At 37.9% G+C, this 24,500-nt stretch overlaps 1 protein-coding gene across 1 annotated transcript in view; it reads left to right on the top strand.

The window, feature by feature from the left end:
- Nucleotides 1-21,544, top strand: part of chl1a (cell adhesion molecule L1-like a) — a 103,835-nt gene extending 82,291 nt beyond the window's left edge. The window contains exons 26-30 of the mRNA XM_073875002.1: nucleotides 5,357-5,461; nucleotides 7,429-7,587; nucleotides 7,919-8,047; nucleotides 12,722-12,791; nucleotides 17,827-21,544. Coding sequence (XP_073731103.1) covers nucleotides 5,357-5,461; nucleotides 7,429-7,587; nucleotides 7,919-8,047; nucleotides 12,722-12,791; nucleotides 17,827-18,025 — 662 coding nt within the window. The 3' untranslated portion in view covers nucleotides 18,026-21,544. The remainder of the gene's footprint in view (nucleotides 1-5,356; nucleotides 5,462-7,428; nucleotides 7,588-7,918; nucleotides 8,048-12,721; nucleotides 12,792-17,826) is intronic.
- Nucleotides 21,545-24,500: the final 2,956 nt, after the last annotated feature.

The raw sequence follows: 24,500 nt of genomic DNA, 5'->3' as shown, positions 1-24,500 counted from the left end.
ACGATCCGCCTCGGTTACGAAATACAATTACCGGCACAACCCCGAAATTCTCGGGCTTTCGTTTCACTATAGTGAAAGTATCCGATGCACATGTACTGCGTGCATAAGTCGATGTCCTGCTGGCGAAGGATTATCGAGCCGGTCCCTCTTACCGAGATGATGATATGATGATAGGGTTTTCCAGCCTTTATCTCATAGTACCCGAAATACGCGGTGGGTTACGATCGATTTGATTTACGCCCGGCTCTACGGAGGTGGTCTTTTTGGATGATAACGCAGAGGCTCGTATTTCAATATTCAGATCGATTGCAGCTTTAGACCTGTAAGACGTGTACTTTTGTGTCCATCTCCCCTCGCCTTAGACCGTTTTTTCGCTCTGCGTCGTGGGGTGGGCATATTAATATTAAGTACACCATTCGAGCTGTCTCTCTCTCTCCGTGTCTCCATGAAAGTGTTAGTCACGGCATTAAAATATCAGAGAGAGAGCGTTGTTCGCATTCTGCTTTATTTACGTTGACTTATAATAGCCCGTTCTTGGCAGACGTGCGCGAACACAGAGAGTTAATGCTTCGGCATCTCGCTCGTTTAAGTCATCAGGTCGACTGGGAAAGAGCAACTTTGCCCCGTGCAGAGGATCCTTTTTCTCAGTATGGAATTAGACTCGATCAACTAATTGGCGTGTTTTACAAGAGCGCGCAACTAGTCAGTTCTGACTTGCCTCGGTTTAATTCGAGGGAAGTACGCGGTCCCTCTGATACAATTTCAGAAGCTCCTGGACATATGACAGCATGCTGCAGCCGTGACACTGTTCGAGCTGCGTCATATGAGACCGCTTCAGCGTTGGCTTTACGATCGAGTCTCGAGGAGAGCGTGGCGCACCGGCATACATTGTGTAAACACTACACCTGCGTGTCATTTAAATTTCCCCGTAGTAGACCCAGCATTTCTGATAGCAAGATATGCCTCTGAGGGGTCTCCTGGCATTCTGTAGCATGCGATGCCCTAAGCACGGGATGTTCAGCCACGTATGACGGGCCTGCAGTCTGGGGTGTGCATAGCACCCCAACTGCCGCGAGCGGTGCGCTGTATATCTGGGAATTGTACGCTCCGCTATGGAGATGCGAGGGAAGGATGTATTTGTCGACACCGATAACTTTGCGACTGTTGCGTTATTTACCGGTAAGGCGGTTTTTGAGCTCTCGTCACTTGTCGCATCTCGCTCGTCATCTCCTCTTTTGGAGTCAGAAGCATCTGAGGTCCCTTCGTGCCATTTACATCCCGGGATCGCTCAATACAGCGGTACGCGCTTCCGAGCTGCGCCCCCGGCGAATGGCGACTCCACCCCCAGACGGTCCAGCTAATTTGGAAGAAGTTCGGTTGTGCGTAGATAGATCTGTTTGCGTCGCCGGACGATACCCACTGTCGCCTATTTTATTCACTAACCGAGGGCAGCCTCGGCGTGGATGCGTTGGCACACAGCTGACCGCGGGGGGTGCGTAAATACGCATTCCTTCCAGTGAGCTTTATTGCGCAGACACTGTGCAAAGTCAGGCAGGACGAGGAGAGCCTTTTTATTAATCGTCCGTACTGGACGACCAAGAATTGGTTTTCATAGTTAATGCTCCTCGCGACAGCCCTCCCTGGCGGATTCCCCTGAGGAAGGACTTTCTTTCTTAGGAAGGGGCACATTTGGCACTCGCGCCCCGACCTGTGGATATCCATGTACGGTCGTTGAGCGCGCGCAAGGTTTAGGTGATTTATCGCAAGCGGTATCTAACACCATCGACGCGGTTCGCGCTTAATGAAACCTTTTCGTCACCCGGTGCTCTTCGCAACGCGAGGACCCAGAGAATGCCCTTTAACATTATGCTTTATATCTTTAACATGGGTTAGATGGTAGGCTGTCCCTCCGCCATTAAAATTGATATCGCCGCTATTTCTGCTCATCACTCACTTATCTACGGCAGATCAGTTGGCCAGCATGATTTAATTATTACATTTTAAAGAGGCGCTCGCAGGCTAAACCCCTCGCGCCCTCCCTCTTTTTTCCTGAGACCTGTCCATGGTGCTGAAGCCTTCAGGTCTCCGATTTAGCCTTTGCAGTGTGCGAGTCTGAAGTTTTTATCAATGAAAGCTCTGACCCTGCTAGCATTGGCCTCCATGAAGAGAGTAGGAGATTTACATGCATTCTCTGTTGACGATTCGTGCTTTTAGTTTGGTCCTGCTGTCTCACTGAAGACCCAGACCAGGCTACGTGCCCAAAGTTCCCACCACTCCCTTCAGAGATAAGGTGGTGAGCTTGCAAGCGTTGCCTTTGGAGCAGGCAAACCCAACCGAGGCTTTGTTGTGCCCCGTACGCGCACTGCGATTCTACGTGGTCCGCACGCAAAGCTTCAGGACCTCAGACCAGCTCTTTGTTTGTTATGGTGGCCAGCAGAAAGGGAAAGCTGTCACTAAGCAGAGGATGTCTCATTGGATAGTTGATACTATCGCCCTGGTTTATAATTTGCAGGGCATTCCTTGCCCCTTAATTTGAGAGCGCACTCCACTCGGAGTGTTGCCTCATCTTGGGCATTAGCTCGTGGTTCCTCGCTAACAGACATCTGTAGAGCTGCTGGTTGGGCGACACCTAATACGTTCATTAGATTCTACAATGTTCGTATCGAGCCTGTATCCTCTCGTGTTCTGTCCTCACCAGGGAGGACACGGAGAGCAGACTCGCAAGTCGGCTTGCAGCCTCCGACTGAGGCTCCAAATTGAGTTTCAGTATGGAAGGCTAACAGAGCAAAAATGCGTAATGGTTTGATTTGCTCTCTCCACTGCCTTGACAGCCTTTGTTGCGGAGCATTGGCTGTCAGCCTTTCACTAGCTGTATTCTTACAAACCTACGTGTTTGGCCAGGGCCCCACATTGTGTCCCAACGGGTTCCTTTGTGAGTATTATTCCGTGGGGTTAATCCTACCAGCCCACGTTTCCCTTAGCAGAGCACTGCTTTGCTTACACAGCCACGGCTGTCATTTATACCTCAACTACGGTTGACTTTCGTCCACCATTAGCCCTTAACGGGGCGGTGGCTTCCGCAGCGTCCCTATACCGCTCAGTTAGGGCGCTTCCCAGTCGCTGGCACTACTGTGGGGTTAAAGGAACATCTAGTGCCCGGCCTTCTGCCTTGAAACCTAATTCTCCTATCCTTAAGTGGAACCGGAGGGCTTTAAGCAGACACTGGAAGAGGTCAGCCCCTAGTGGCGTTTTAGTAGGGTTTCCCAATTCGTCGGTCACGACGTGACGTCGTAGTGACCGACTGAAAGGGAACGTCTCGGTTACGGATGTAACCCTCGTTCCCTGAAGGAGGGAACGGAGACGTCACGTCCCGTCGCCACAGGTGCTGCCACCTGCTGTTTAGGCCGGTCACCTTCCGGCTTTCTCAGCGAATAGAAGCTGATTTCCCTATTTGCACGTGCGCCTTATATGCGCACCTGGCGGGGCGGCGCCAGCATTATGCAAATATCTCAATGCCAAGTTCATTGGCGTTTTAGTAGTATTCGAAGCAGATTGGTCTCTCTAAGCGAGCTCCCCAATTCGTCGGTCACGACGTGACGTCTCCGTTCCCTCCTTCAGGGAACGAGGGTTACATCCGTAACCGAGACGTTCCCTTGCGAAAAAGACATTAATCTTCACAGATGAATACAAATGTAATACATTTTAATGTGTAAATGCATTTACTAGAATTATAAAAAGTCGAATTTTAACAAAATTCATAAAAGTTGTGTTCAAACTTGTTGGACAAAAAGTGTGTCATAAACTTTTGTTAAACACAGAGATTATTTTTGGGATAATCCAAAAGTCTATGGAAACAATTTTTTTTTTTTGCGAGGGAACTAGTATCCCAATAACTACCGGGTTAGCCTACAAAAATATGACATCCCTGCAGCACTATATACTTTGACACACTGACAGCTCTTGTTCATTGTCATCGCCTTGACTTCTGCTAGCATTTACTTTGTCTTTTAAAAAGTTTCTCTGCAAATCAATAACCCTGCCCCTAAACCCCTCTTGCATCTGCCAGGAACAATTTATTCAACCAGCTGTGAACTCGTAGTGCTATGAACAAATACAATTATAAGGTGTAGTGAGTGTCAATGCTAGACAGTTGAGAATTTTATTGCAGTTTTGGTTACTGGACAAAAGCTGGATATATACAGGTGGTAAAATTGTCTTGTGACCAAAATATGTTTTCTACTAACATAACAAAATGTACTTAAATTTAAGCATTGCATTATTATATATAAATATATGATTAGTATGACATAGGATGAATAGGAAACATTTTGGTATTTCTAAATGCTTTTATTCTCTTGGCAGCCCATAAAACAAATTTTGGTAGGCAAAAATCAAATTTATGACTATTGAAAGTAAGCCTAGTGTGGGTGATTTATTTTTTACCTTGCAACTTTTACAACTGCTAGGCGCCAAATGAATTTGCATCAAAATATTGATTTGACAACAAAAAACTGTCTCCTCAATTTAAGCATTTTAGTGTCATAATTCTGAACAACTATATGGTCAGTTGCTTTTTATTTTCTTTCCATTTTTTTCTGCTTTCCACGATCCTTCAGAACAGACAGTTTTTTTAACATTAAACCAAACATTGATGCAAATTTCATTATTTACATTAATTTTTTTTCTAAAAGATTATAGTTGTATTTCTTTGATCAGTTATTGATATCATAGATGATTTATCAAAATTGTAACCATTTAATAATGCAAGGGGATCATTAATGCAATAATGCGGCTTGTAGTTGGCACAAAGACTTTAGACATATTAAATATACATTAAATAGGTTTTAAGTTATAATATATCTACAGGGTAATGCATGAGGTCTGAAATCTTTCTCTGTTGCAGGGTATCCTTTCTCTTTCACCTCATCTAATACAGACACTGAATCTTTTCCTACTTTAGTTATCCATTCATTCATCTCCTTACGACTATCGTCATTGCTTCATATTTCAACATTCTTATCCCTGCATAAAATAAACATTCAAAGTCAACATGAAATCCCTCCTATTTGTAAATGCATCCCTATTATATATTCAGTATATGCAAAGTTTCACAACAAGAAGGGGATAAAAAATAAGGATATTATTATAGGTTTTGGTCTCATTGAATATCCTGTCACATTTCTGAGCAATGTTTCATGGTGACTTTAGGAATGTTTTTATCTTGAAGTATCAAGGTATCATTTCAATATCCTGCTGTTACTCTGATGGTTAAAGGGCTGTACTGGGTTTCTTCAGTGGTCATTCAACTTCTTTATCTCTATCTTTTCTATCATTTGTTCTCCCTCCTCTCTCTCAGTTGTGCTCAACGTTTCCACGTTTGTAAGTGACACCTTTGCCAGAATCCACTGGAGCACAAGAGGAGGCTCTGATTCAGAGCTTTATGTTGCCATAATGAATGAACGTAAGAAATTCCTTTTATTTTAGCATTCAATATCAGCTTCGGTTGGAACACAATAATGTTTAACACATTAAGCTACTGTAGCTGTGTGCTGTATTTGTAGTGTTTAATACTATATGGCCAAAAGTATGTACTAATGTCAGTGTACATGAGTGTTAAAGAAAGTCTGTAAATTTTGTGCCACAGAGCAGAATTGCTCAAATAATGAAATAATGGCCCAAACAAGGACCAAACCTGCAGTAATTAAATAATATTAATATTATTAATAATAATAATAATAATAGGAAAATAAATTAGTAAATTATTTGATTAAACAAATAAAAATATTTAAAAAAATATTTGTTATTTTTACACATTTTAATTGTCCTAAATTAATTATTTGCATTACCTTTTAATATATAAAAAATATGTTCTTATATATTTTATTTGATCTTTTTTAAATTATATAGTTTTATTTTGATGCATTTATTTATTTTTATATTTATTTTTCACATATGTTTTAATTTCTGTATTTAAATATTTCCATAAATAAAAACAAAAATAAAGTTTAAATTATATAAAAACAAACTATAAAAACTACATTTTATACTAAAAATACATTCAGATCTACAGTTAATTTTTAAAGTATTTGTATTTGTTTAATTAAGTCATTTTTCCTTTATTTACCTTTATTCATCATACTTTTTTTTAATTTTATAAAATATAATTTTACATTTGTTTTCCTTTTATGAATACGGCTTTATTTCCTTTTTTATTAAAATTTGTTAGCTATTTGAACTTTTAGAGGTTTAGTCCTACTCCTAAACTTAACTCATTCCCTGCCAGCCTTATTTTTTTAAAGTTGCCCACCAACATTTTTTTGTGATTTTAACAAAAGTTTCACAAAATGCCTTCCAGGATTTTCTTCAAAAAATATATAAACATACAAATATATCAAATGAAAGAACAGACCCTCTGCTTTCAAACAAAAAAACAAACAAAACGGGAAAAAAAAAACGTTTCATCCTATTCTCTGTTTATAAACTCTTAAATATAGGTATTTTTCTTCAAAAAAATTTTTTAACAAAAAGCTGAAATTATTGCATTTTTTTGTGAATTGTTTTGTTAGAGATCAGATTCAGAACGATTATCAAAACATACACAGAGTGTAAAATTAATAAATTATTTCTTGCTTTTTTAAATTGGTTAAGATCTAGTGGATAATCGCGGTATTACAGATTACCATAAAACCTCATCAGGAACAATTTTTTTTCATGCAAATGTTTTCTCTTAATTGACGAGATAACTCGTCAATGGTGGGGAATGATTTTAAATGTTGCCATTGGTCAAGCTAACGTTGTTAAGTTCAGCCCAGCCCCTTCAGGTTTAGGGGAATAGTTCACCCAAAAATGAAAATTCTGTTTTTTTTACTCTCATGTTGTTATAAACCTGTATAAATTTCTATGTCTGGATGAACACGAAAGAAGATATTTTGAGAAATGTTGATCAGAGGCCCCATTGACTTCCATAGTAGAAGAATACTCTGGAAGTCAATGGGGGCTCTGATCAGTTTGGTTCTTCCTCTATGTTTATCAGAACAAAGATATTTAAACAGGTTTGTAACAACATGAGAGTAGGTAAAATGTTTTGGCTGAACTACCCCTTTAACGCTATAACATGCAATGAGGGAAAACTATGTTTTTTTTAAATTAATGGCAATAGTTTGGGAATGTAGTGACAGTGCCGTTGTGCAAAACGTTTGCTCCATATTTTTGAAGTCAATCCTGCATAAACCCTTGCTAGAAGACTACAACAGTTTAAATAAACCCTACTGTGTGATTGTCCATATACTTTTGGCTATACAGTGTAATATACTTAACTTTCTCTTTGTTAACTTTTCTAAACTTTTTCTAAACGTTTCGCTTGGCACTATCACGGGTTTTACTGCTCTGGCTGCTGTGTTGTAAGTGCTTATGCGGTTATTCCTTCAGGTGGTGGTGTCTGGCAGATTTCAGAAGCTGTAAACAGATCTAAAGGTTTTCACCTCATTGAAGGGCTCAGCCCAGGAACTGTATACAGGGTTCGCCTGCTGGCTTCACGCAGGGTTGATGACTTTAGTATTTTTGAGGATGTTTTCAAGACCAGGAAAGGTAAGAAGTTACAGCAGATCAATAGCAACGGAGGTTGACATAGTACGTCATCTAAAATCTCATCTCATTACCTTACATTTTATATCAAAACTTCCTTATTATAAAGGACGACTTTTTAAAGGGTTTGTAAACTAAAATGGTTCATTTCCACACTCATGATGCTCTTCAACATAAAGTTTTTTTGGGTTTTGGCTGTAACATCAATATAATGCAATATTTGTAAAAAAAAAAAACGGCATTTGGGGAAATCATCATCATCATAATCATCTTATTTACTAATTTTTAATATTACATTGACATGAATTGTACATTTCTGTGATTTTTCTTGCAGTTTTAAGTAGGACTGTACCGGCATCCCAGCAGTGGCTTGTGGGAATTATGTGTGTGATGGCTTTGCTAACTCTGCTCGCCCTCATCGCCTGTTTCGTATTCAAGAAAAAAGCCGGCAAGTACCCAGTAAGACACAAATAGCTTCAAAGGTCACAGCGAGCTCCCATGGCTATGTAATTTAAGGGCACCAGAGCTCTCGACACTCTGTGGTCACAAAGTCTTGACCTTAGCATGGTGCTTTTGTTTAGCTTTCATGTTGTGAGGTTCTGTCATCACCTGTTGTTAGCCTAAGGTCAGTTTCACGCATCCTGCCCTCATGTCTAGTGACTGCAGCATAACACAGATGCAGCTCGATTTGCTTGTTACTATTAAATATTTGCTCTAATAACAGCGATGATGAAATGATTTCGGAAGTGGGTCATTGAAAATCATTACTAAATTGATCTAAAATTGATATACATTTAAATGCAGTGATAGCCAAATGTTATAGCACGGTGTAAATAACATTGGTGACAAAATGAGTACACACTGCTCGTGTCAGAGACGCAGGATATGTAAAACAGATGTAATATCCATTATGCACAATATAGTCGCCCTAATGCTCATACGCATATAAGTGGGATTCAAATGTCTCATACCTGCAAGCAATAACCGTCATTTCACCGTCTGTGTCAGTGTTTCTCAACCAGGGGGGCAGGGCCCACAGAGGACCTCAAGATGACTTAAAATTATTCAAAATAAGACAAAACAAGCATTAAAATAAGCAAAAACATTTTACATTGTTGGCCATTTTAAGAGCGAATGTACATCTGTCTTGTCATTGCAAGCTCTAGTATTTGGAAAAATTGTCACTGAGGGGGGCTTCAAATATTGTTGTGTGCAACAAGGGGGCCTTAAAGTGAAAAAGGTTGAAAACCACTTGTCTAGGTTAACTATTATTAGACCAAATATAGTCTGGCTATGAGTAACCCACTTCTTTACAAAAGAAACTCGCATGTCGTTTTTGCCAAAAAAATTGAGATGTATGAAATTCCATCATGTACGCAAAGTCAACAGTGATTACAAGGTTTTGGTTTCATCTATTATATTTTCACTGACAGCCCAAATTTTGCGTGGTTATGTTTGGACGACTTTTAAACACAAAACTGCTTGTTGGGATACCGGGCTGGAGTGGGACTCATTTTCAGCCCTGGAGTTTCATGCCTTAGACCGGCCCACTTTAGTTCACGACTGACTATATTAAAATAATATAATTAAATCCTCAGTAGCTTATATAAGTCTGTAATAGTGCACTGTTCTCTGCAGGTTTGCAATTCATTGTATTTTTCAAACATATCATTTTCAATTCAATGCAAATTCAGTACCCTAAACATTTTTTGATAATTTTGCAGCCCTACCATGCAGTATTTTAATATTATTCAAGTAAACTTATTCAAAAACTACTGAAATGGAACAAATGTGTTTGTGTTTTCCCCTATATTTTTATTTTTAACTCATTCCCCATCAGCTTTTTTTTAAAGTTGCCTGCCAGCATTTTTTTGTGATTTTCAAATGCCTTGCAGTAAGATTTTATTTTATAAATATATACATACAAATATATCAAATGAAAGAACAAAATGTCATTAGCAGGGAAATGTTTTCTCTTGATTGATGAGATAACTCATTAATGGCAGGGAAAGAGTTAAAAAATGGTGGGTCTTGAGATTACCTGTTGGGTTGAAAAAGTAGAGGAGAACCGTACCAAAGCAATTTTCTTTGAGCCCTAATAACATTTGCATCCCGAACTATGACAGCATCTTTAGCACGCAACCCTTGACAGAGCTGACAAATATCACATTATTTACTCACCGCTTTCCACGTGTAGATCCAGAAAGATGTTTTCAACCATGATAAGTAAATTCCTAAAGCAGTAATTTTTTCTTTTAACGTGTTTCTGATTTCATGTGTTACAGTAATGATTAATCTACAGGTTATTTAGTGCTCTAACATGGCTATTCCCAAACTGTGGTCCGCGGACCACTAGTGGTCCATGAGGGTACTGCAGGCAGTCCATGTAAAGGCAAAATAAAATATAAAAGAATATTTTTTATTAAGAAAAATACATTTTTATGTTTTAAGAATCTGTTGTACTGATGTGATGACCAGTTATAGTTTTAGTGCTAGTAAGCCTATTTAGAAGTGCAGATTAGGGTTGTGCCGATAGACGATAGTATCGTGTATCGACGATCTTCAGACATATCGCCAATGGCAGGCTTTCATGACGATAGTCATGACGATAGTTGGCGAATGGTTATTATTATTATTATTATCATCATAGTTTTATATTAACACAATGCATGCTTTTCCTCACATGAGGGTTTGTGGGCTTCACTTTACGTGGAGAGCTTGTAAAGAGAGAATTCCTTCTTGCACGTACCTGCACTTAATGCGCGCGTCTTGGTCTCCTACCACTAAATCCAGCGCCACGTGTCATGAGCAGCTACGCTTCTCTCTGTCTCACGTGCACGCGCTCTCGCGTCTGTCCAAAGTCTAAACATAAACTAAACTAGTAATCCTTATGTATTTGTTCAGTTTAATGCGTTTCATGCGAGCTGAGGCAAACTTTACTTTTTGTTTAAAATATGACCCGCTGCATATTAGCGCCTCTCTCTCACTCTCGCGTACGTCTGCCATGGCCTCCGATACTATCGTGTATCGCCGATTTCACAGGCTGACAATAGGACGATCTGAAAATAGGGCATATCGCCCAACACTAGTGCAGATAAATTCAGCCCTTTGTGTAGACATATTTTATTATGAGTATTATGAGGTGGTCCGCGAAAATTCTTGATTACAAATAGTGGTCCACACACACAAAAAGTTTGAAAACCCCTGCTCTAACACAGTGGTTCCCAAGCTTTTTCAGCGTGCGTCCCCCCTTGTGTACAGTGCATTTTTTCGCGGCCCCCCGAAAGAAAATGTATGACAAAAATAAAATGTCTTAAATGTTTTAAAATGTAATATTTTAATTAAACAAAACATATAGCATATAACCTATACCTAGTAGTGCTGTTGGTTAGTTGGCTTATTATTTTTTAGGTTTAATTACACAGAATTCATGATAAATGAATGTATTTTATAAAATGTCATAAAACTGGGGCCCCCCTGGCACCATCTCCCGGCCCCCAGTTTGAAAACCACTGCACTAACACATCCTGAAGTTTGACTTCTCTGAGTTTTTCAAAATAAAAGTTAATCGGGTTTAAATTTGAGGAGATCTTTTCGGCACGAATGTAACTCTTGTTACTTTTGTCCCGCTGCCAATACTGTTGTATATGTTGAAAATGGATATTATTCTAATTTGATTTAATTTCAAAGTGTTCAAACTGTTGACATTTTTTTTTTATTCTCAACAATTTAAGTATTTTCATTATTTTTACAACAATAAATGACAAAATATGTTTGCAGTTACATATTAACAAGGTCATTGTCATGTGTATTTACTAAAAACAAGTGTAACACAGAAATCTATCTTGTTTTGTTGTGTTACTTTTGATCCACCTGTGTGTTACTTTCGTCCAAGTGAAATTATACAGAAGTCATTTTACATTTTTTTCAAAATTCCTCCTGGTATTGATAGACAACAATTGTGAGTTACGGACCACAGCAAAAATATATCTCTGTCTAAAACATTTATTTTAAAATTAAGTTTTTCTGAAAAATGGTACTTTCACCCCTGCTCTCCCCTACTGAGATCATGTATATTTCCAAATTTTCAAATTTAAGCCTACTTTGTGTCAAAAGAACAGTTATATAATACACTTTCAAATTTGCATTTTACTTAAGAAAACATCTAATTCATATATAAAACTAAAAATTTTTTCAAAAAAAGGTGAGTTTTCATTAAATAGATTTAATTAAGAATTCTCACAGTCCTACCGATTAGCCAATCCGGGCCTGCTGATATACCACAAGTAAAAGTGCTGCATTATGCATAATTTTTAAAATACTAATTTAAATATTTATCATAACAAGTTACATTTTAAAATGAACAGGATTTTGCTGGATTTCTTGATATTAGTGCTATACTGCATGTCCCCCTTACTCTGTGATAGCAGCATGCACTCGAGCGGGTGCGGACTTCACAGGTTTGCAAAACCTGATGATCCGTGTTATCCCAGCATGATCTGATAAGGTTTCAAAGGGCATATGAACGCTTCAATGGAAGAAAGCAAATCTGACCTTTTGTTCAGAGTTAACATGGTCAATGTCACAAATTTGCCTACCTTTAACCTCCAGTAGAAATAGTTTAGAAACAATTTGCAGCATCATTTTACTTTTTCAAATTACTAAAGTTCTTTTTAATGTCAAATGAAGGAGTCCAATGAATGGCCAGAAAGTATTAAATACCACTCTTGACTGTTAGCAATGCTACCTTGCCCAGCTATAAAGAATAAACACTTTTCTTTGAGCCATTCGTCAGTTTCTCATCTAAAGCCATTCAAAGCATTTTTCTAAACGGCAGTCGGTGTCCTTGATTTGTGTCTATACAGTACAGAACAAAATGGAAATATTTTATAAAATCCTTCTAGTTTTGACTGCACAAATGAAGTGTCTTAGTGATTTATTCACTGTTTATTCAGCATTGGCTTGAAAATGCATCCAGGTAGACATCAATATTATCTATTATGATGAATAACATTATTAGGTAGGAGGTTTTACATCATTTTACACTTTAAAACACTGCATAAGTAATCCACTATATTCAAACACATCGTACATCCTATTTTAAAAGTGCTCTGTCTGTCTTTTGTCATTGCAGTAAAGGAAAAGGAAAACATTCCGGCTGATCCGGAATCTCACGGCATGAACGAGGATGCTCCATGCGACTGCAGGTCAGAGAGACTAAGTGATAGCTCAGTTTTAGATCTTAATGCAAGTTCTTTATCTGAGTGATTTTCAATGACTTCATCTCCTAATGCCTTTCTCTCCTGCATACAAACTTTACATACATGACACTTACCTGGAGCCACATAATGGGAAAAAACTAAGATTACAGATAGAGGTACTGAAGGACTAGATGGCTGTTTAGTCACTGTAAAGTCTATAGTGTAGCTGTTTGTGTTGGTAGTTGTGTTGAGTACTGAGTTTAGCATGTAGTATGTTTGTAATATCAGGTACCTGTGACCAAATACAGTATGTAAAAACCTAACTAAAATCATTTTTTGTGATTTACTGTTTTTTTACATAAAATGTAAATAATGTTTTGTGAAAATATAACCTTGATATCTTTAATGTTTTCCTCGCCAGCATTTAAAAAAAAAGTTGCCAGCCAGCGCAAGCATTTTTTATGTTTTTCACAAAAGTTGTATGCCTTTCAGAAAATGTTCTTCTTTAAATATATAAACAAACAATATATCAAAAGAAAGAAGAGACCCTCTGCTTTCAAAAAAAAAAAAAAAAAAAAAAAGTAAATTTTCAGGATTTTTTTTAAAGTGAAATATAGGGCTGTGTTGAAAAAATCGATTCACCGATTCTGAATCGATTCTCATGTTAATTTCTAAAGATCGATCCGTAACTTAGAGAATCGATTTAATAATTAATAACTTAAACTTGCCGCGTCATTGAATTCACGCATGCGCGCGAGGTGGAAGGACATTAAAACAACAAACATAGCGGTCAGGAACGTTAAGCAAGCGGTTGTTTTGAAAACTCTAGAAACGCTCAAAGCTGCGATCTACATGTAAAATAATCCACTCATAACAAATGAACGAGTTATTTGTGTAATTTTTATAATAAGCGCCATGCAGTGAATCCACCGCGGGTCTCCAGTGAAACTCTCTCTCTCTCTCTCCCTCCCTCTGTGCTCATGCAGCCGGTCTCTGACGGGCAGAGGTTTCTTGAGGCGCGCGCAACGAGGCGCCAAATAAAGAGTTCTTCTTACAAATAATGCTAATAGTTGTAAAGGTTTCTGAACTTTAAGCAAGCTAAGACAAAACTCGCGTTTATATCAGTGACACGTGCGCTGCTGGAGCGATGTAGTTTGACGCCTAATTTGCTTATAGTACAAACATATTTGTTCAGAAAGACGAGAAAGAGACGCAAGTAAAGAGCGTCAAGACCTTAAAACAGACTTCATCACATCAGCACCCATCATAATATCTATATAGAGGTCCGTCTCTCATATACAGGTATTTATCCTGTCTGTAGGTTTGTGCATAACTTTATACCTGTTCATTTTACATACTGCCTATTTTTAATGTAATGTATGCATAAATACAAAATACAATGCATACTATAGCTTCAATAGTCTATAATATTAATAACTCAATTAAAAACAAGATTCTGTCTATCAAGACTTAATCTGTTGTTATCCTCTGGGCATTTCCACTTTAACATTATTTACTTTAAATTGTCCATATTTTAAAACTGTGGTGAGCAGTTAAAAGCTATAGTGAGTGGCAAATAACTGCACATTTTTATAATCCAAAAAACTGAAAAACATGTATACCATGAAATATACTGATAAAATGACTCATGGAATAGATTTTTGGTCATTCCATGCACCCCTATCTGGCACCATTTTGGGCTTTTTTTCAAAAACACTTATCTAAATCTCGAAGATCGGATCAGATCGGATCGAATCGAATCGAACAATGATAATCGATTCAAGATCTTGAGAATCGGAATCGAATCGATTCTTGAAATTTGAATCGAAACCCAGCCCTAGTGAAATATTTCTTTAACTCTTTCACCGCCATTGACGAAATATCTCGTCAATCAAGAGAAAATGCTTCCCCGCCAATGACGAGTATTTCTGTCTTTCCGCAATACCGCTATTATCCACTAGGTATTATCCACCTTCCGCAACTTTTTAAAACCGGTAGTATTGCCCTATGGCAAGCGGCTGCATGTTCGTGTCTGTTTAAAGATCGCTCTGAATGGGATCTCTATGAAAAGTCCGTCAAAAAAATGGAATTATCTCTGCTTTTTGCTCAAAATGTGGTGTTTTTGCAGAAACCTACCCATATTCAACAGCTGATTATAAAAGAACCACTGAAGGTAGGATGAAACGGGGGTTTTCTTGTTTGAAAGCAGAGGGTCTGTTCTTTCATTTGGTATATTGTATGTTTATATATTTAAAGAAGAACATTTTCTGGAAGGCATTAAACTCAGGTGAAAATCATGAAAAACGCTGGCGCTGGCTGGCAACTTTTTTTAAAAACGCTGGCGGTGAAAGAGTTAATATTGACTGAGTAAGATCATGACAAAGATTGAAATCATAAGATACTTAATTTAGGATTTTATACCAAAGAGATGGGCAACACTGTATAATTTTGTTGCTGTATAACCTGCACCTGCTTTAGACACACAGTGACACCTAATATCCGAGGATAGAGATGTGTTGATAGGAATGTTGATCCAGGGATAATATTTAAAATCTGGCAAAGCAGAAGCAAGTATGCAACCCTATGTGTACACAAACATGTGTACTATTCTCTCCTTACTAACGTCTAAAACTCTTAAGGCACAGATGCCACTATTGTTTGCTAGTTTAAGCCCCTGCGGCTTTAAAACAAATCTTTCGGTGTATTTAGAGAGCTCCTCATCCTGAGAGACTCTCAACACACTGCTGATCTCAACACCACCTGATCCATCTCATTTTTTTAGAGAGCATTAAAAACCTGGAAGGAAAAGAGGCCAGAGAAAGGCGCGTGTGCGGTTCACATCTATACGTGCTCACATACGCATAAATGTGTTTCCATCTCATTACGCTTAGACGCAGAAACCCCTGTTTTATTCCTCCCTCAGGAAAGAAATGCAGTTTCAGCAGAGGCTGGAAGTCTGATTTCTACTCTGGTTGTGTTTAGAGAGTTACACCAGCAGACATCTGCTAACAGAAGAAACCAGATAGGGAAGTGTGTCCCTCAACAGCTTTACTATATGACAGTCGCCCCCATAGGCTTTCAAAACTGCATTATCTGGCCCACACAAAGAGGCTACTGATTTATTATGCTTTTGGGAATAGAAAAGCCGCTTTATCATGTTACACCGTTGATGTCGTTTATATGATGTACTACTGTAATAGAACGCAATGCATTCTGGGACACCAAAGATATATGGCTACATACAGTACACAAAGTCAATGTTTGACAGCGTAATTTACCAACAGGTGCGATTCTCAAATTGCGGATCGAATAGTGCCTGTGTGGACAGGTAACCAAAGTACCTTTAAATTCAGTTCATGTAGTCTTAAAGGGACACTCCACTTTTTTTGAAAATAGGCTCGTTTTCCAGCTCCCCTAGAGTTAAACATTTGATTCTTACCATTTGGGTCTGGCGCTGGGACTTTTGGCGTGGCTTGGCGTGGTCCATTGAGTCTGATTGGACCATTGGCATCACACAGAATATTAGCCAGGGGGTTTCGATGTTTTTCTTGTTTTGATTTTGACTCTTTTGTGGTTGCATCGTGTGCTAGGACCGACGGAAAGTGGAAGGTTTCGATTTTCTGGTCAGATGTGGGTAGGGACTGTGCTCTCGTTCTGGTGTAATAATCAAGGACTTTGCGCAATGATATTACGCAGCAGCCAAAAATAGTCCCCTTAGTATCTTTCAATAGCAGGGGACTATTTTCGGGCACTACGTAATATCATTGCGTCTCCTGCAGCCATGTTACGGCGGCAAAGTCCTTGATTATTATGCCAGAATGAGAATATAGTTCCTAGCCATATCGGCCTAGAAAATCACAACTTTTAATTTTCCATCGGTCTTAGTACACGATGTTACAACAGAAGAGTCAAGTAATAAATCGGAAAAATATCGAAACTCTTTGGTTATTTTTGCACGATGCTAATGGTCTAATCAGATTCAATGGATTATGCTAAGCTATGCTAAAAGTGCTAGCGCCAGACCCGGAGATCAGCTGAATGGATTCCAAAACAGTAAACTGCAGTTCATCAACTGGCCACTAGAGGCTGGCTTCAAAAGAGAGTCAATCCCATGCTAAAATGCTCAACTTTACAGCAAAAATAAATATGTTTACACCCTGGTTCAAAGTGTCTATATAGATAATTTTGCCTGTCATAACAACTGTGAGGGCGTGAATTTTTTTGTAACTCATCCTCTAAATTATATTAAGCCTTAAAGTTCTGCATAGTTAAGGGCGTGGCCACTTGAGTGACAGGTAAATTGCTGCTGCTGTCACTACCGTCGATGTAGGCGGGTGTGGTTTTAGCAACCAGGCACCTCAGCTCCACCCACGTCCCGCCACTTTGCCCATTTTTATTCGCGAGTGATGGCTGCCAAGCGATCTTTTGGGTTCAAAAATTGATACTATGTCCATATTTTATACAGTCTATGAATAAAACTAGTTCTTCTATGGCATTGCGTGTCACCTTTATTTTGACTTTTCACTGTTTCTGAAAATTGACGCAATGCACTCTGAAATGTGCCTGTGGTCAGCAGCACTATTATTTCCCAAATTAAAGCAGGATAAATGTCAGCTTATCCTAATAAATTTTCTGTCTGGTTTTATTGCCACACTCAAGACATTGTGGTGTCTCATAGTAATTGGGAGCTTACGATGTGACCCCCGTCTTCACAGAGACACCGGCTTGCTGGCAGCGTGCCAGCTCGCAATTTGGCAGCTACTTTTGGTTCGTCCCGTCATGCCGCGGGACTCATGTACCCTGACAGTCGGTTTGTCTACAGGCACACGCTGTGTCTCTCAAGATGGTCCATTTCATTGGCTAGCCAACGCAATTCAGCTTCATTCTAGTTCTGAGAGCATTTTCAATTGCTGTCGGCCCTTGAAGCCTTCGCAATTAGGAATGAGCAGAAAGCAGTGATAGCGTCCTCCTGTCTGCGAATCTCTTCTAGTCTGATCTCTGTCATTCTCAGTTCAATCTGACTTCTTTTTGTGTTTGACAGTGATGAAAAACCATTAAAGACAAGCCAGCAATTGTTGGGAGGCATCAAGGAGGATGACAGCCCCAGCGAAGACAGCTCCACTATATCGGAAGACGAAGACTGCGAGTTCAACGAAGACGGGTCGTTCATCGGTGAATACTCGGATTACAGGCGCAGGGTGTCGATGGAGGCGAACGGATACCCGCCTCTCACTTATTAAGATGCTGGTTTAACCTAAGGGACTTCACGGGGAGAAAGAAATGTTTGTGTGTGTGTGTGTGTGCGCGACTGAGTTTGTTTATGCGTGAATGGCTAATTCTTTACAGTGTTAACATGAAGGGCGAAAGGTTAAAAGAATAGTTCAGCGTTTACTCACCATAATGGACTTTGTTGCTTGTGGAGCAAAAGTTGCTTAGCCAATGCTAACCACCAGGAGTTGTCACTTCCAAATTGACGTAAAGTACCATAAAAATACTCCTTATTACTCTATTGCAAGTCTTCTGAAGCCATAAAATAGTTTCATGTGCCTTTCAGTATATTTTCTCATCTCCTGCAGCTTCCAAATCTCTTTTATATTTGTGTATATTTGTATTTTGTATGTATATAAACATGGCATGTCAAGCATCTACGGCCAATGCCAAACCTCTATTTTAAAAAAATGATTTTAACAACGTAATGGTGAAATCGTGAAAGTTTTCTTTATTGGGTAAATTATGACAGTAAAGAGCATTTTTTATTAAACCTCACTTGCAGGCTTGTCTAACACCAAAACAAACACGCTGCTTTGTGCACCTTCAAATTAATGTGAATTGCAAGGTTGGATTAGATAACTTTCACTTTTTCTGCAGAAGAAGAATAAGCAATTCAAGGTCTGTCACAAAATTGATATCTTGACAGCACAATTTTCGGCTACACGTTCGCTTGTGTGTGTAATCGCATAACCTCTCTGCTCGCCTCTCAGCCAAGTACTGACACCATGAGACAAAACAATTATGTTCAGACTGTTTATATATATTTATATATAGCATGGTGAGATTCAAGATTGTCTCATGAGTTTTATCAACGTAGTTTGTACTGTACGTATTTTACGAGGTGGCTAATTCGTATTAATTCATATGATCACATTTCTGTACAATTTGCCTCACTGGGGGGTTAGGGGTGGGGTTTTGTGTTTATTTTTATGATAATTGTATGTTTTTTGTACGATACACTTCGAATTAATATGAATTAGGCAACTCGTAGAATATGTATGATTTCTTGTGAGTTCAGGCTGGTTTTATGCAACCAGTCTAAGGGTTGTCAAGTCCCCCAATATTGTTCTCTTTAGCAAGCTTAAACTCTAAAAATGGCTTAACCCAGCATGTATCTAATATTTACCCAACATGGGTCAAAAATAATCCAGCCATTTGTGTACAATTTAGTATTGTTATTGTCTAAAATTAGATGATTCAAGAAGAATTGATTAAAAATCCACATATACACTGTAAAAATTGTTTGTTTAAAAACCCCTTAAGTGGCGCTGTCCCGTGAGTTTACTTCAATATTTTGCATGTACATTTTTATCTATCTCGACAAACTATGTATCATTGGAAAGGTCTAAGCCTCTAGAATACATATTTCAACAGTGTTTTATAAAATAAACTATGTAGGGAGAGTAATTGATTCATTTATGAAGAGAGTGTGCCTCAAAACATTTATATCCTGCTAAATGTCACTGTCCCACCGGCGGGACGCCTACTTTTACTTCAGTGTTTTGCATGTGAATTCATGACAAACTGTATAACGTTTGAAATCTCTAAGAGTGTAGATTTCACCATTTTGGTATAGGAATGACATAGCGACAGCCATTTTCTAAAATGCCACGGGTTCACAGGTAGGCCCACTTCGATATTATATATTTGTATTACTAATACCCTATCCTAAACCTAAAAATTACTACACACTATATTATTGGAAAGCTCTGAGAGTGTAGTTTTCATATTTCATCACAATTTGGGGAACATTATGACATAGTAAGAATCAGTTTCTAAAAGGTTACGGGCCCACAAGTAGGCCAAATTTGTTTTTACTTATTTATAACACTAAAACCCTACACTAAACCTAAAAGAATCATGACAACCTACATATCACCGGAAAGCTCCCAGAATGTACTTTTCATATTTCAAGGTCATCTGATTATAGAAATAATGTGACCTTTTGTTATGACTTCCCCCATAGGAATGCATATTTATTATTATTTATATATAACACTATTTCCTATTATAAATCTTCAGAAATGTTGACAAACAATGTATCATTGGAAAGCTCTAAGAATGTAGTTTATATATTTCAAAACGTTTTTGCATTAATAAGAATGCAGTGACAGTAATTTATTAATTTGTGACAAGAGTATGCAGCAAACCGTGACACCTAGTGGCCGTTGTTGGTAAAACCACAAAAACTGTGACACAAACCAATTTTTTTGTGATTTTAACTTGAAATTTGGATCACAACTACGTGGGACTTATGGCTTCATGTGCATTATTACTTATTATTATTTATAAAATGATTATGTTATTAAATTAGTTTTATTTCTTAAAATAAATGTAAACTGCTATAATGCTGCATTCACGCCAGCTGCGGTAGAGGCGTCAAGCACAAGTGATGTCAATGTGAAGATGCGTGAATGAGGCTTGTAGCGCGGCGCGGTAGACGGGATTCTGAATGGCGAATGGCGCGAATTGAGTGCCGCCACGGGAAACTTTGGTGGAAAAACGCGCTGCGTTAACCAATCGAGTGGAGTCGCAGATGCCCCTCCCATGACGCAAATTTCCGCGTAAATGTCTCGATGACTAGAATTTCATGCGCGGCTTTCATGCGCGAATGAAGCGAGTAAACTCAAAATGTTCAAGCGACAAACTAGATGCGGTAGACGCGAATCTGACGCCTTAAACGCAGCTGGGGTGAACCCACAGTAACAATTTTTATTTAAGATTTTCACCTGCAGACACTTCTGTGAAGAACCCTAAAGTGTCTTCTGTAAAACAAGAACTAGGCTTCTAGACCAAAAAATGCTAAGTTATATTAATTTGAAGGTGTACATCACATTTTCACCGCCCCACTTAAAAGGGATTTGCGTCACAAGGGGTTAATGTAAAATAAGTTACCCGGTTGTTAACCCAAATATATTAGTTGACCATATTTTTACAGTAAATTGTTTTGAGTCAACTAATATTTTTAAGTCAAATCAACTCAAAATTGTGAGATTTTTTTTTAAGTTGAACCAACAAATCCTCTTTTTTTTACAGTGTATTAATATACAGTATGAATTATGTCTGGGTCACAGCAGCTTGTAAATCCCACAAGCCATATTTATTGTTATTGTATGAATACAACCCTTCTGCTGTTATATGAGATTTTTGTAAGATTTTTGCTATATTTAAAAATAAATACACGAGAGGTAAAGCATTCTTTATTTTTTAATGCTGTTTTTGCATTCTGCATAATGTAAATAAGAGGTGTTTTTATTTTTGGAATTTCTCTGTTTACATTTTTCTTTAGCGCATTTCATTCCAATTTCTCTGTGATATGTATGTTGGTACTAAAGGCTTTGTTGTAGAATATTCTGTGCAAAATATTCCTACGTAAGTCATTTGTCAAGAATCACGTTTATTTCTTCATTTCCTTTATATTCATGTATTCATGAATCGGACATATAGGCAGCAAAACTGATTAAATAAACTGTTACATTTCCATTCTACATACTCTCTTAATCTCTCTATTGTATTTTTCTGCACATTTTCTGATTTAACCATCCAACAAAGTATTAAAAAATGTACATGCTGCAGTAGTCCAATGGTGCTTTATATTGTACTGTAGGTGGTAACCGATAGTTTTTAGAGAGTTTTGTCTTCAATAATAGCCTGATACTGTTCATGCTGTTGTTCAGAGTGCCTTCTGACCAATGACCTTGTGCTCCGTCCATCTCCACAATACAACAGTGGACCAATTAAGGGATGGACAGTGCTTCTGAGAGCACAACATCTACTATTATAGCCAGAACCAAAGATCTCCTTTGACCGTGACATGTCTTATAATACTACAATGAGTACAAGAGGGTCACTAGATCAGAATCACACATACAGTACTTGATGTATTATAATGCACATGAAAGTCAGTGAAAGCATACTAAATCACACATGCATTGTTGTCGTATATTACCACACATGTGGCTGCAGGTCAATCACATTGGACTAACTAACCAATCAAAAGTTAAAAAATAGTAGGGATGCACTGATACCACTTTTTAAGGTTTGAGTACGAGTACAGATATTATTTCCCTGGTACTCGCCGATACCAATGCCTGTTGTACTGTTTTTTTTCATGTGACAACTTCAACTCATAATATGAAAAAACAAATCATTCTTATGTGCTTATCACCACAAATTTTCAAAGCCCAAATTTTACAGTATCCAATAAGCTCCAAAGGGCAAAACCAAGGACGTAATGCATGAAATTTGTACCTGCCTGTCACAAAGTTATCAAAGTGCTAAAGAAATAACAGTCAACAAGACAATCAAATTTGTCATAAAGTACGTCACGTGAGGTATCGGTCATTGGTATCGGGGTATATTTACGAGTATGAGTACAAGTACATAAGCTTGGTATCGGTGCATCCCTAAAAATACTTGACTGAAATGTTAACAATGATCAAGTTCGGTTTTGCAATTTCTAGGCAAAGGGTGACTGCATGCAGATGATAAAATAAAAAGTTTTGATTTATTTTGGATGGTTTTACAACATACAATTTTGTTATGTCATAGATTGTATGAGTTTATTATTGTTCTGTAATTTAAAAAATATATAAAGAACAAGTTTTTGCATTGCAAAACCATACTGGTGTAATTTTATCATAAAGCTTCTTGACGTTTTACCTTAGGATGAATTTTAAAGGTGCAGTGTGTAAATTGTAGCGGCATCAAGTAGTGATGCTGCGAATTGCATCCAACGGCTCAGTCCACTGCTCAGCCCTCGCTTTTAAAATGCATAGAGAAGCTACGGTAGCTGCCACCAGAAAAACATGTAATTGACCGAGACAATTTAGTAAAAAAGTTTGTCCGTTAAGGGCTTCTGTAGAAACATGGCAGCACAAAATGGCGACTTCCACATAAGGGGAGTATGTAGATAAAGACGTCTCATTCTAAGATAATAAAAACATAACGTTCATTATAAAAAGGTCTTTATACACCCCTGATCATATAGTTTTGTATATTATTTTGCATTTCTGTCAAGAGGTCCTTCTAAAAATTACACACTGCTCCTTTAAAGAATATTGAAGTTCACATTTAATCTGGGCTCATATTGGCTGCTTCCTTTAGTATAAAGTGATTTATTTTAAAAATAATTAAAGAAAAAAAGTTGGCACAGGTATATTTTTTGTCTACGAAAGTAATTTCAAGCATTTAACCATACACCTTTAGATTAAATGATTTTTAAGATCATCTTTAACATTTGTTTCAAAACCTTTGACCGGTAGTGTATTTATATATATGACAACATATAGCAGAGCTGTGTGAAAATCCTTTAAAAATGTCTACCATGTTCCACCTACAATATACACCTACATGAGAGTGCGAAAATAATAACAGATTGTCTTGTGAAAAAGCCCTTTTTATATAACCTGACAATCAGTGCCCATTGAATAAGTAACATAAAATTTCGTGAGATTCTTGCTCACGATATCAGTTACGCATTGAAGTTATGCAGAGTTTAAGGTTGAATTGGCATTCCTCCATCTAAAGCTCTTCAAGATTAAATAGGCATTCAAACAATAATCAGATGAATCCATGGCCAAAGTACTTGAAAATCACCCGATGCTTAGCGTTGAAATAAAGGTCATTCTCTGTGATAATCCCTGTATCGTGGCGGATTATTCTTTTATCCTTTCTAAAATTGCTTTCTCTGTAGAGCAGTAAGACCCACTAAACAACAACAAGAGATTACCTTGCCATCAAGCTCTCCTGCCACCAAACCTTGTCCTTGTCAAAAGTGTTAAATGTTGCGAGCATGTCTTGTCTATGGCTATCGAATTCAGTGTGTACATATAGATACAACCCGCAGTGGACCACAGTAAGCATGTTTACCCTGTATAAGGAGTCAATGCACATGAATTATACATGACTGAGAGAGAGAGAGAGAGCTTGCAGTGCATTAACCAGGTATTTTTTCTATTTCTTTAAGGGATATTTGAGGGTCATTTTAGCCCAAGTGGCCATATTTAGTCAAATATGGACAGACAAGACCTCCAAAAATAATGACCTCATAGTTCCTTAACTCTTTCCACACCAGTGTTTCAACACAAATTTTTAATACCTCCCAGAAAATGTTCTTTAAATATATAAACATACAATATATCAAATGAAAGAAAAGACCCTCTGCTTTCAAACAAACAAAAAACAAAACATTTTATCCCATCTTCATTTGTTCACTTTTTATCAACCTCTCAAAGGGGTAGATTTTTTCAAAAACACCAAATTTTAAGCAAAAAGCTGAGATAATTGCATTTTTTTAAAGGACTTTTGTTAGAGATCAGAGTCAGGATGATGATCAAACATACACAGAGTTTTAACAGTTGTTTTGAACAGTGGATACTTTTTATAAGTTGGGTAAGAACGCCACCTGGTGCATAATAGCGAAAATATGGATTGCTGTAAAAA

Source organism: Misgurnus anguillicaudatus, chromosome 13, assembly GCF_027580225.2.
Source record: "Misgurnus anguillicaudatus chromosome 13, ASM2758022v2, whole genome shotgun sequence".
NCBI classification, from domain to species: Eukaryota; Metazoa; Chordata; class Actinopteri; order Cypriniformes; family Cobitidae; genus Misgurnus; species Misgurnus anguillicaudatus.
Note: the sequence above shows the minus strand (reverse complement) of the source record. Positions and strands in the feature narration are given on the sequence as shown.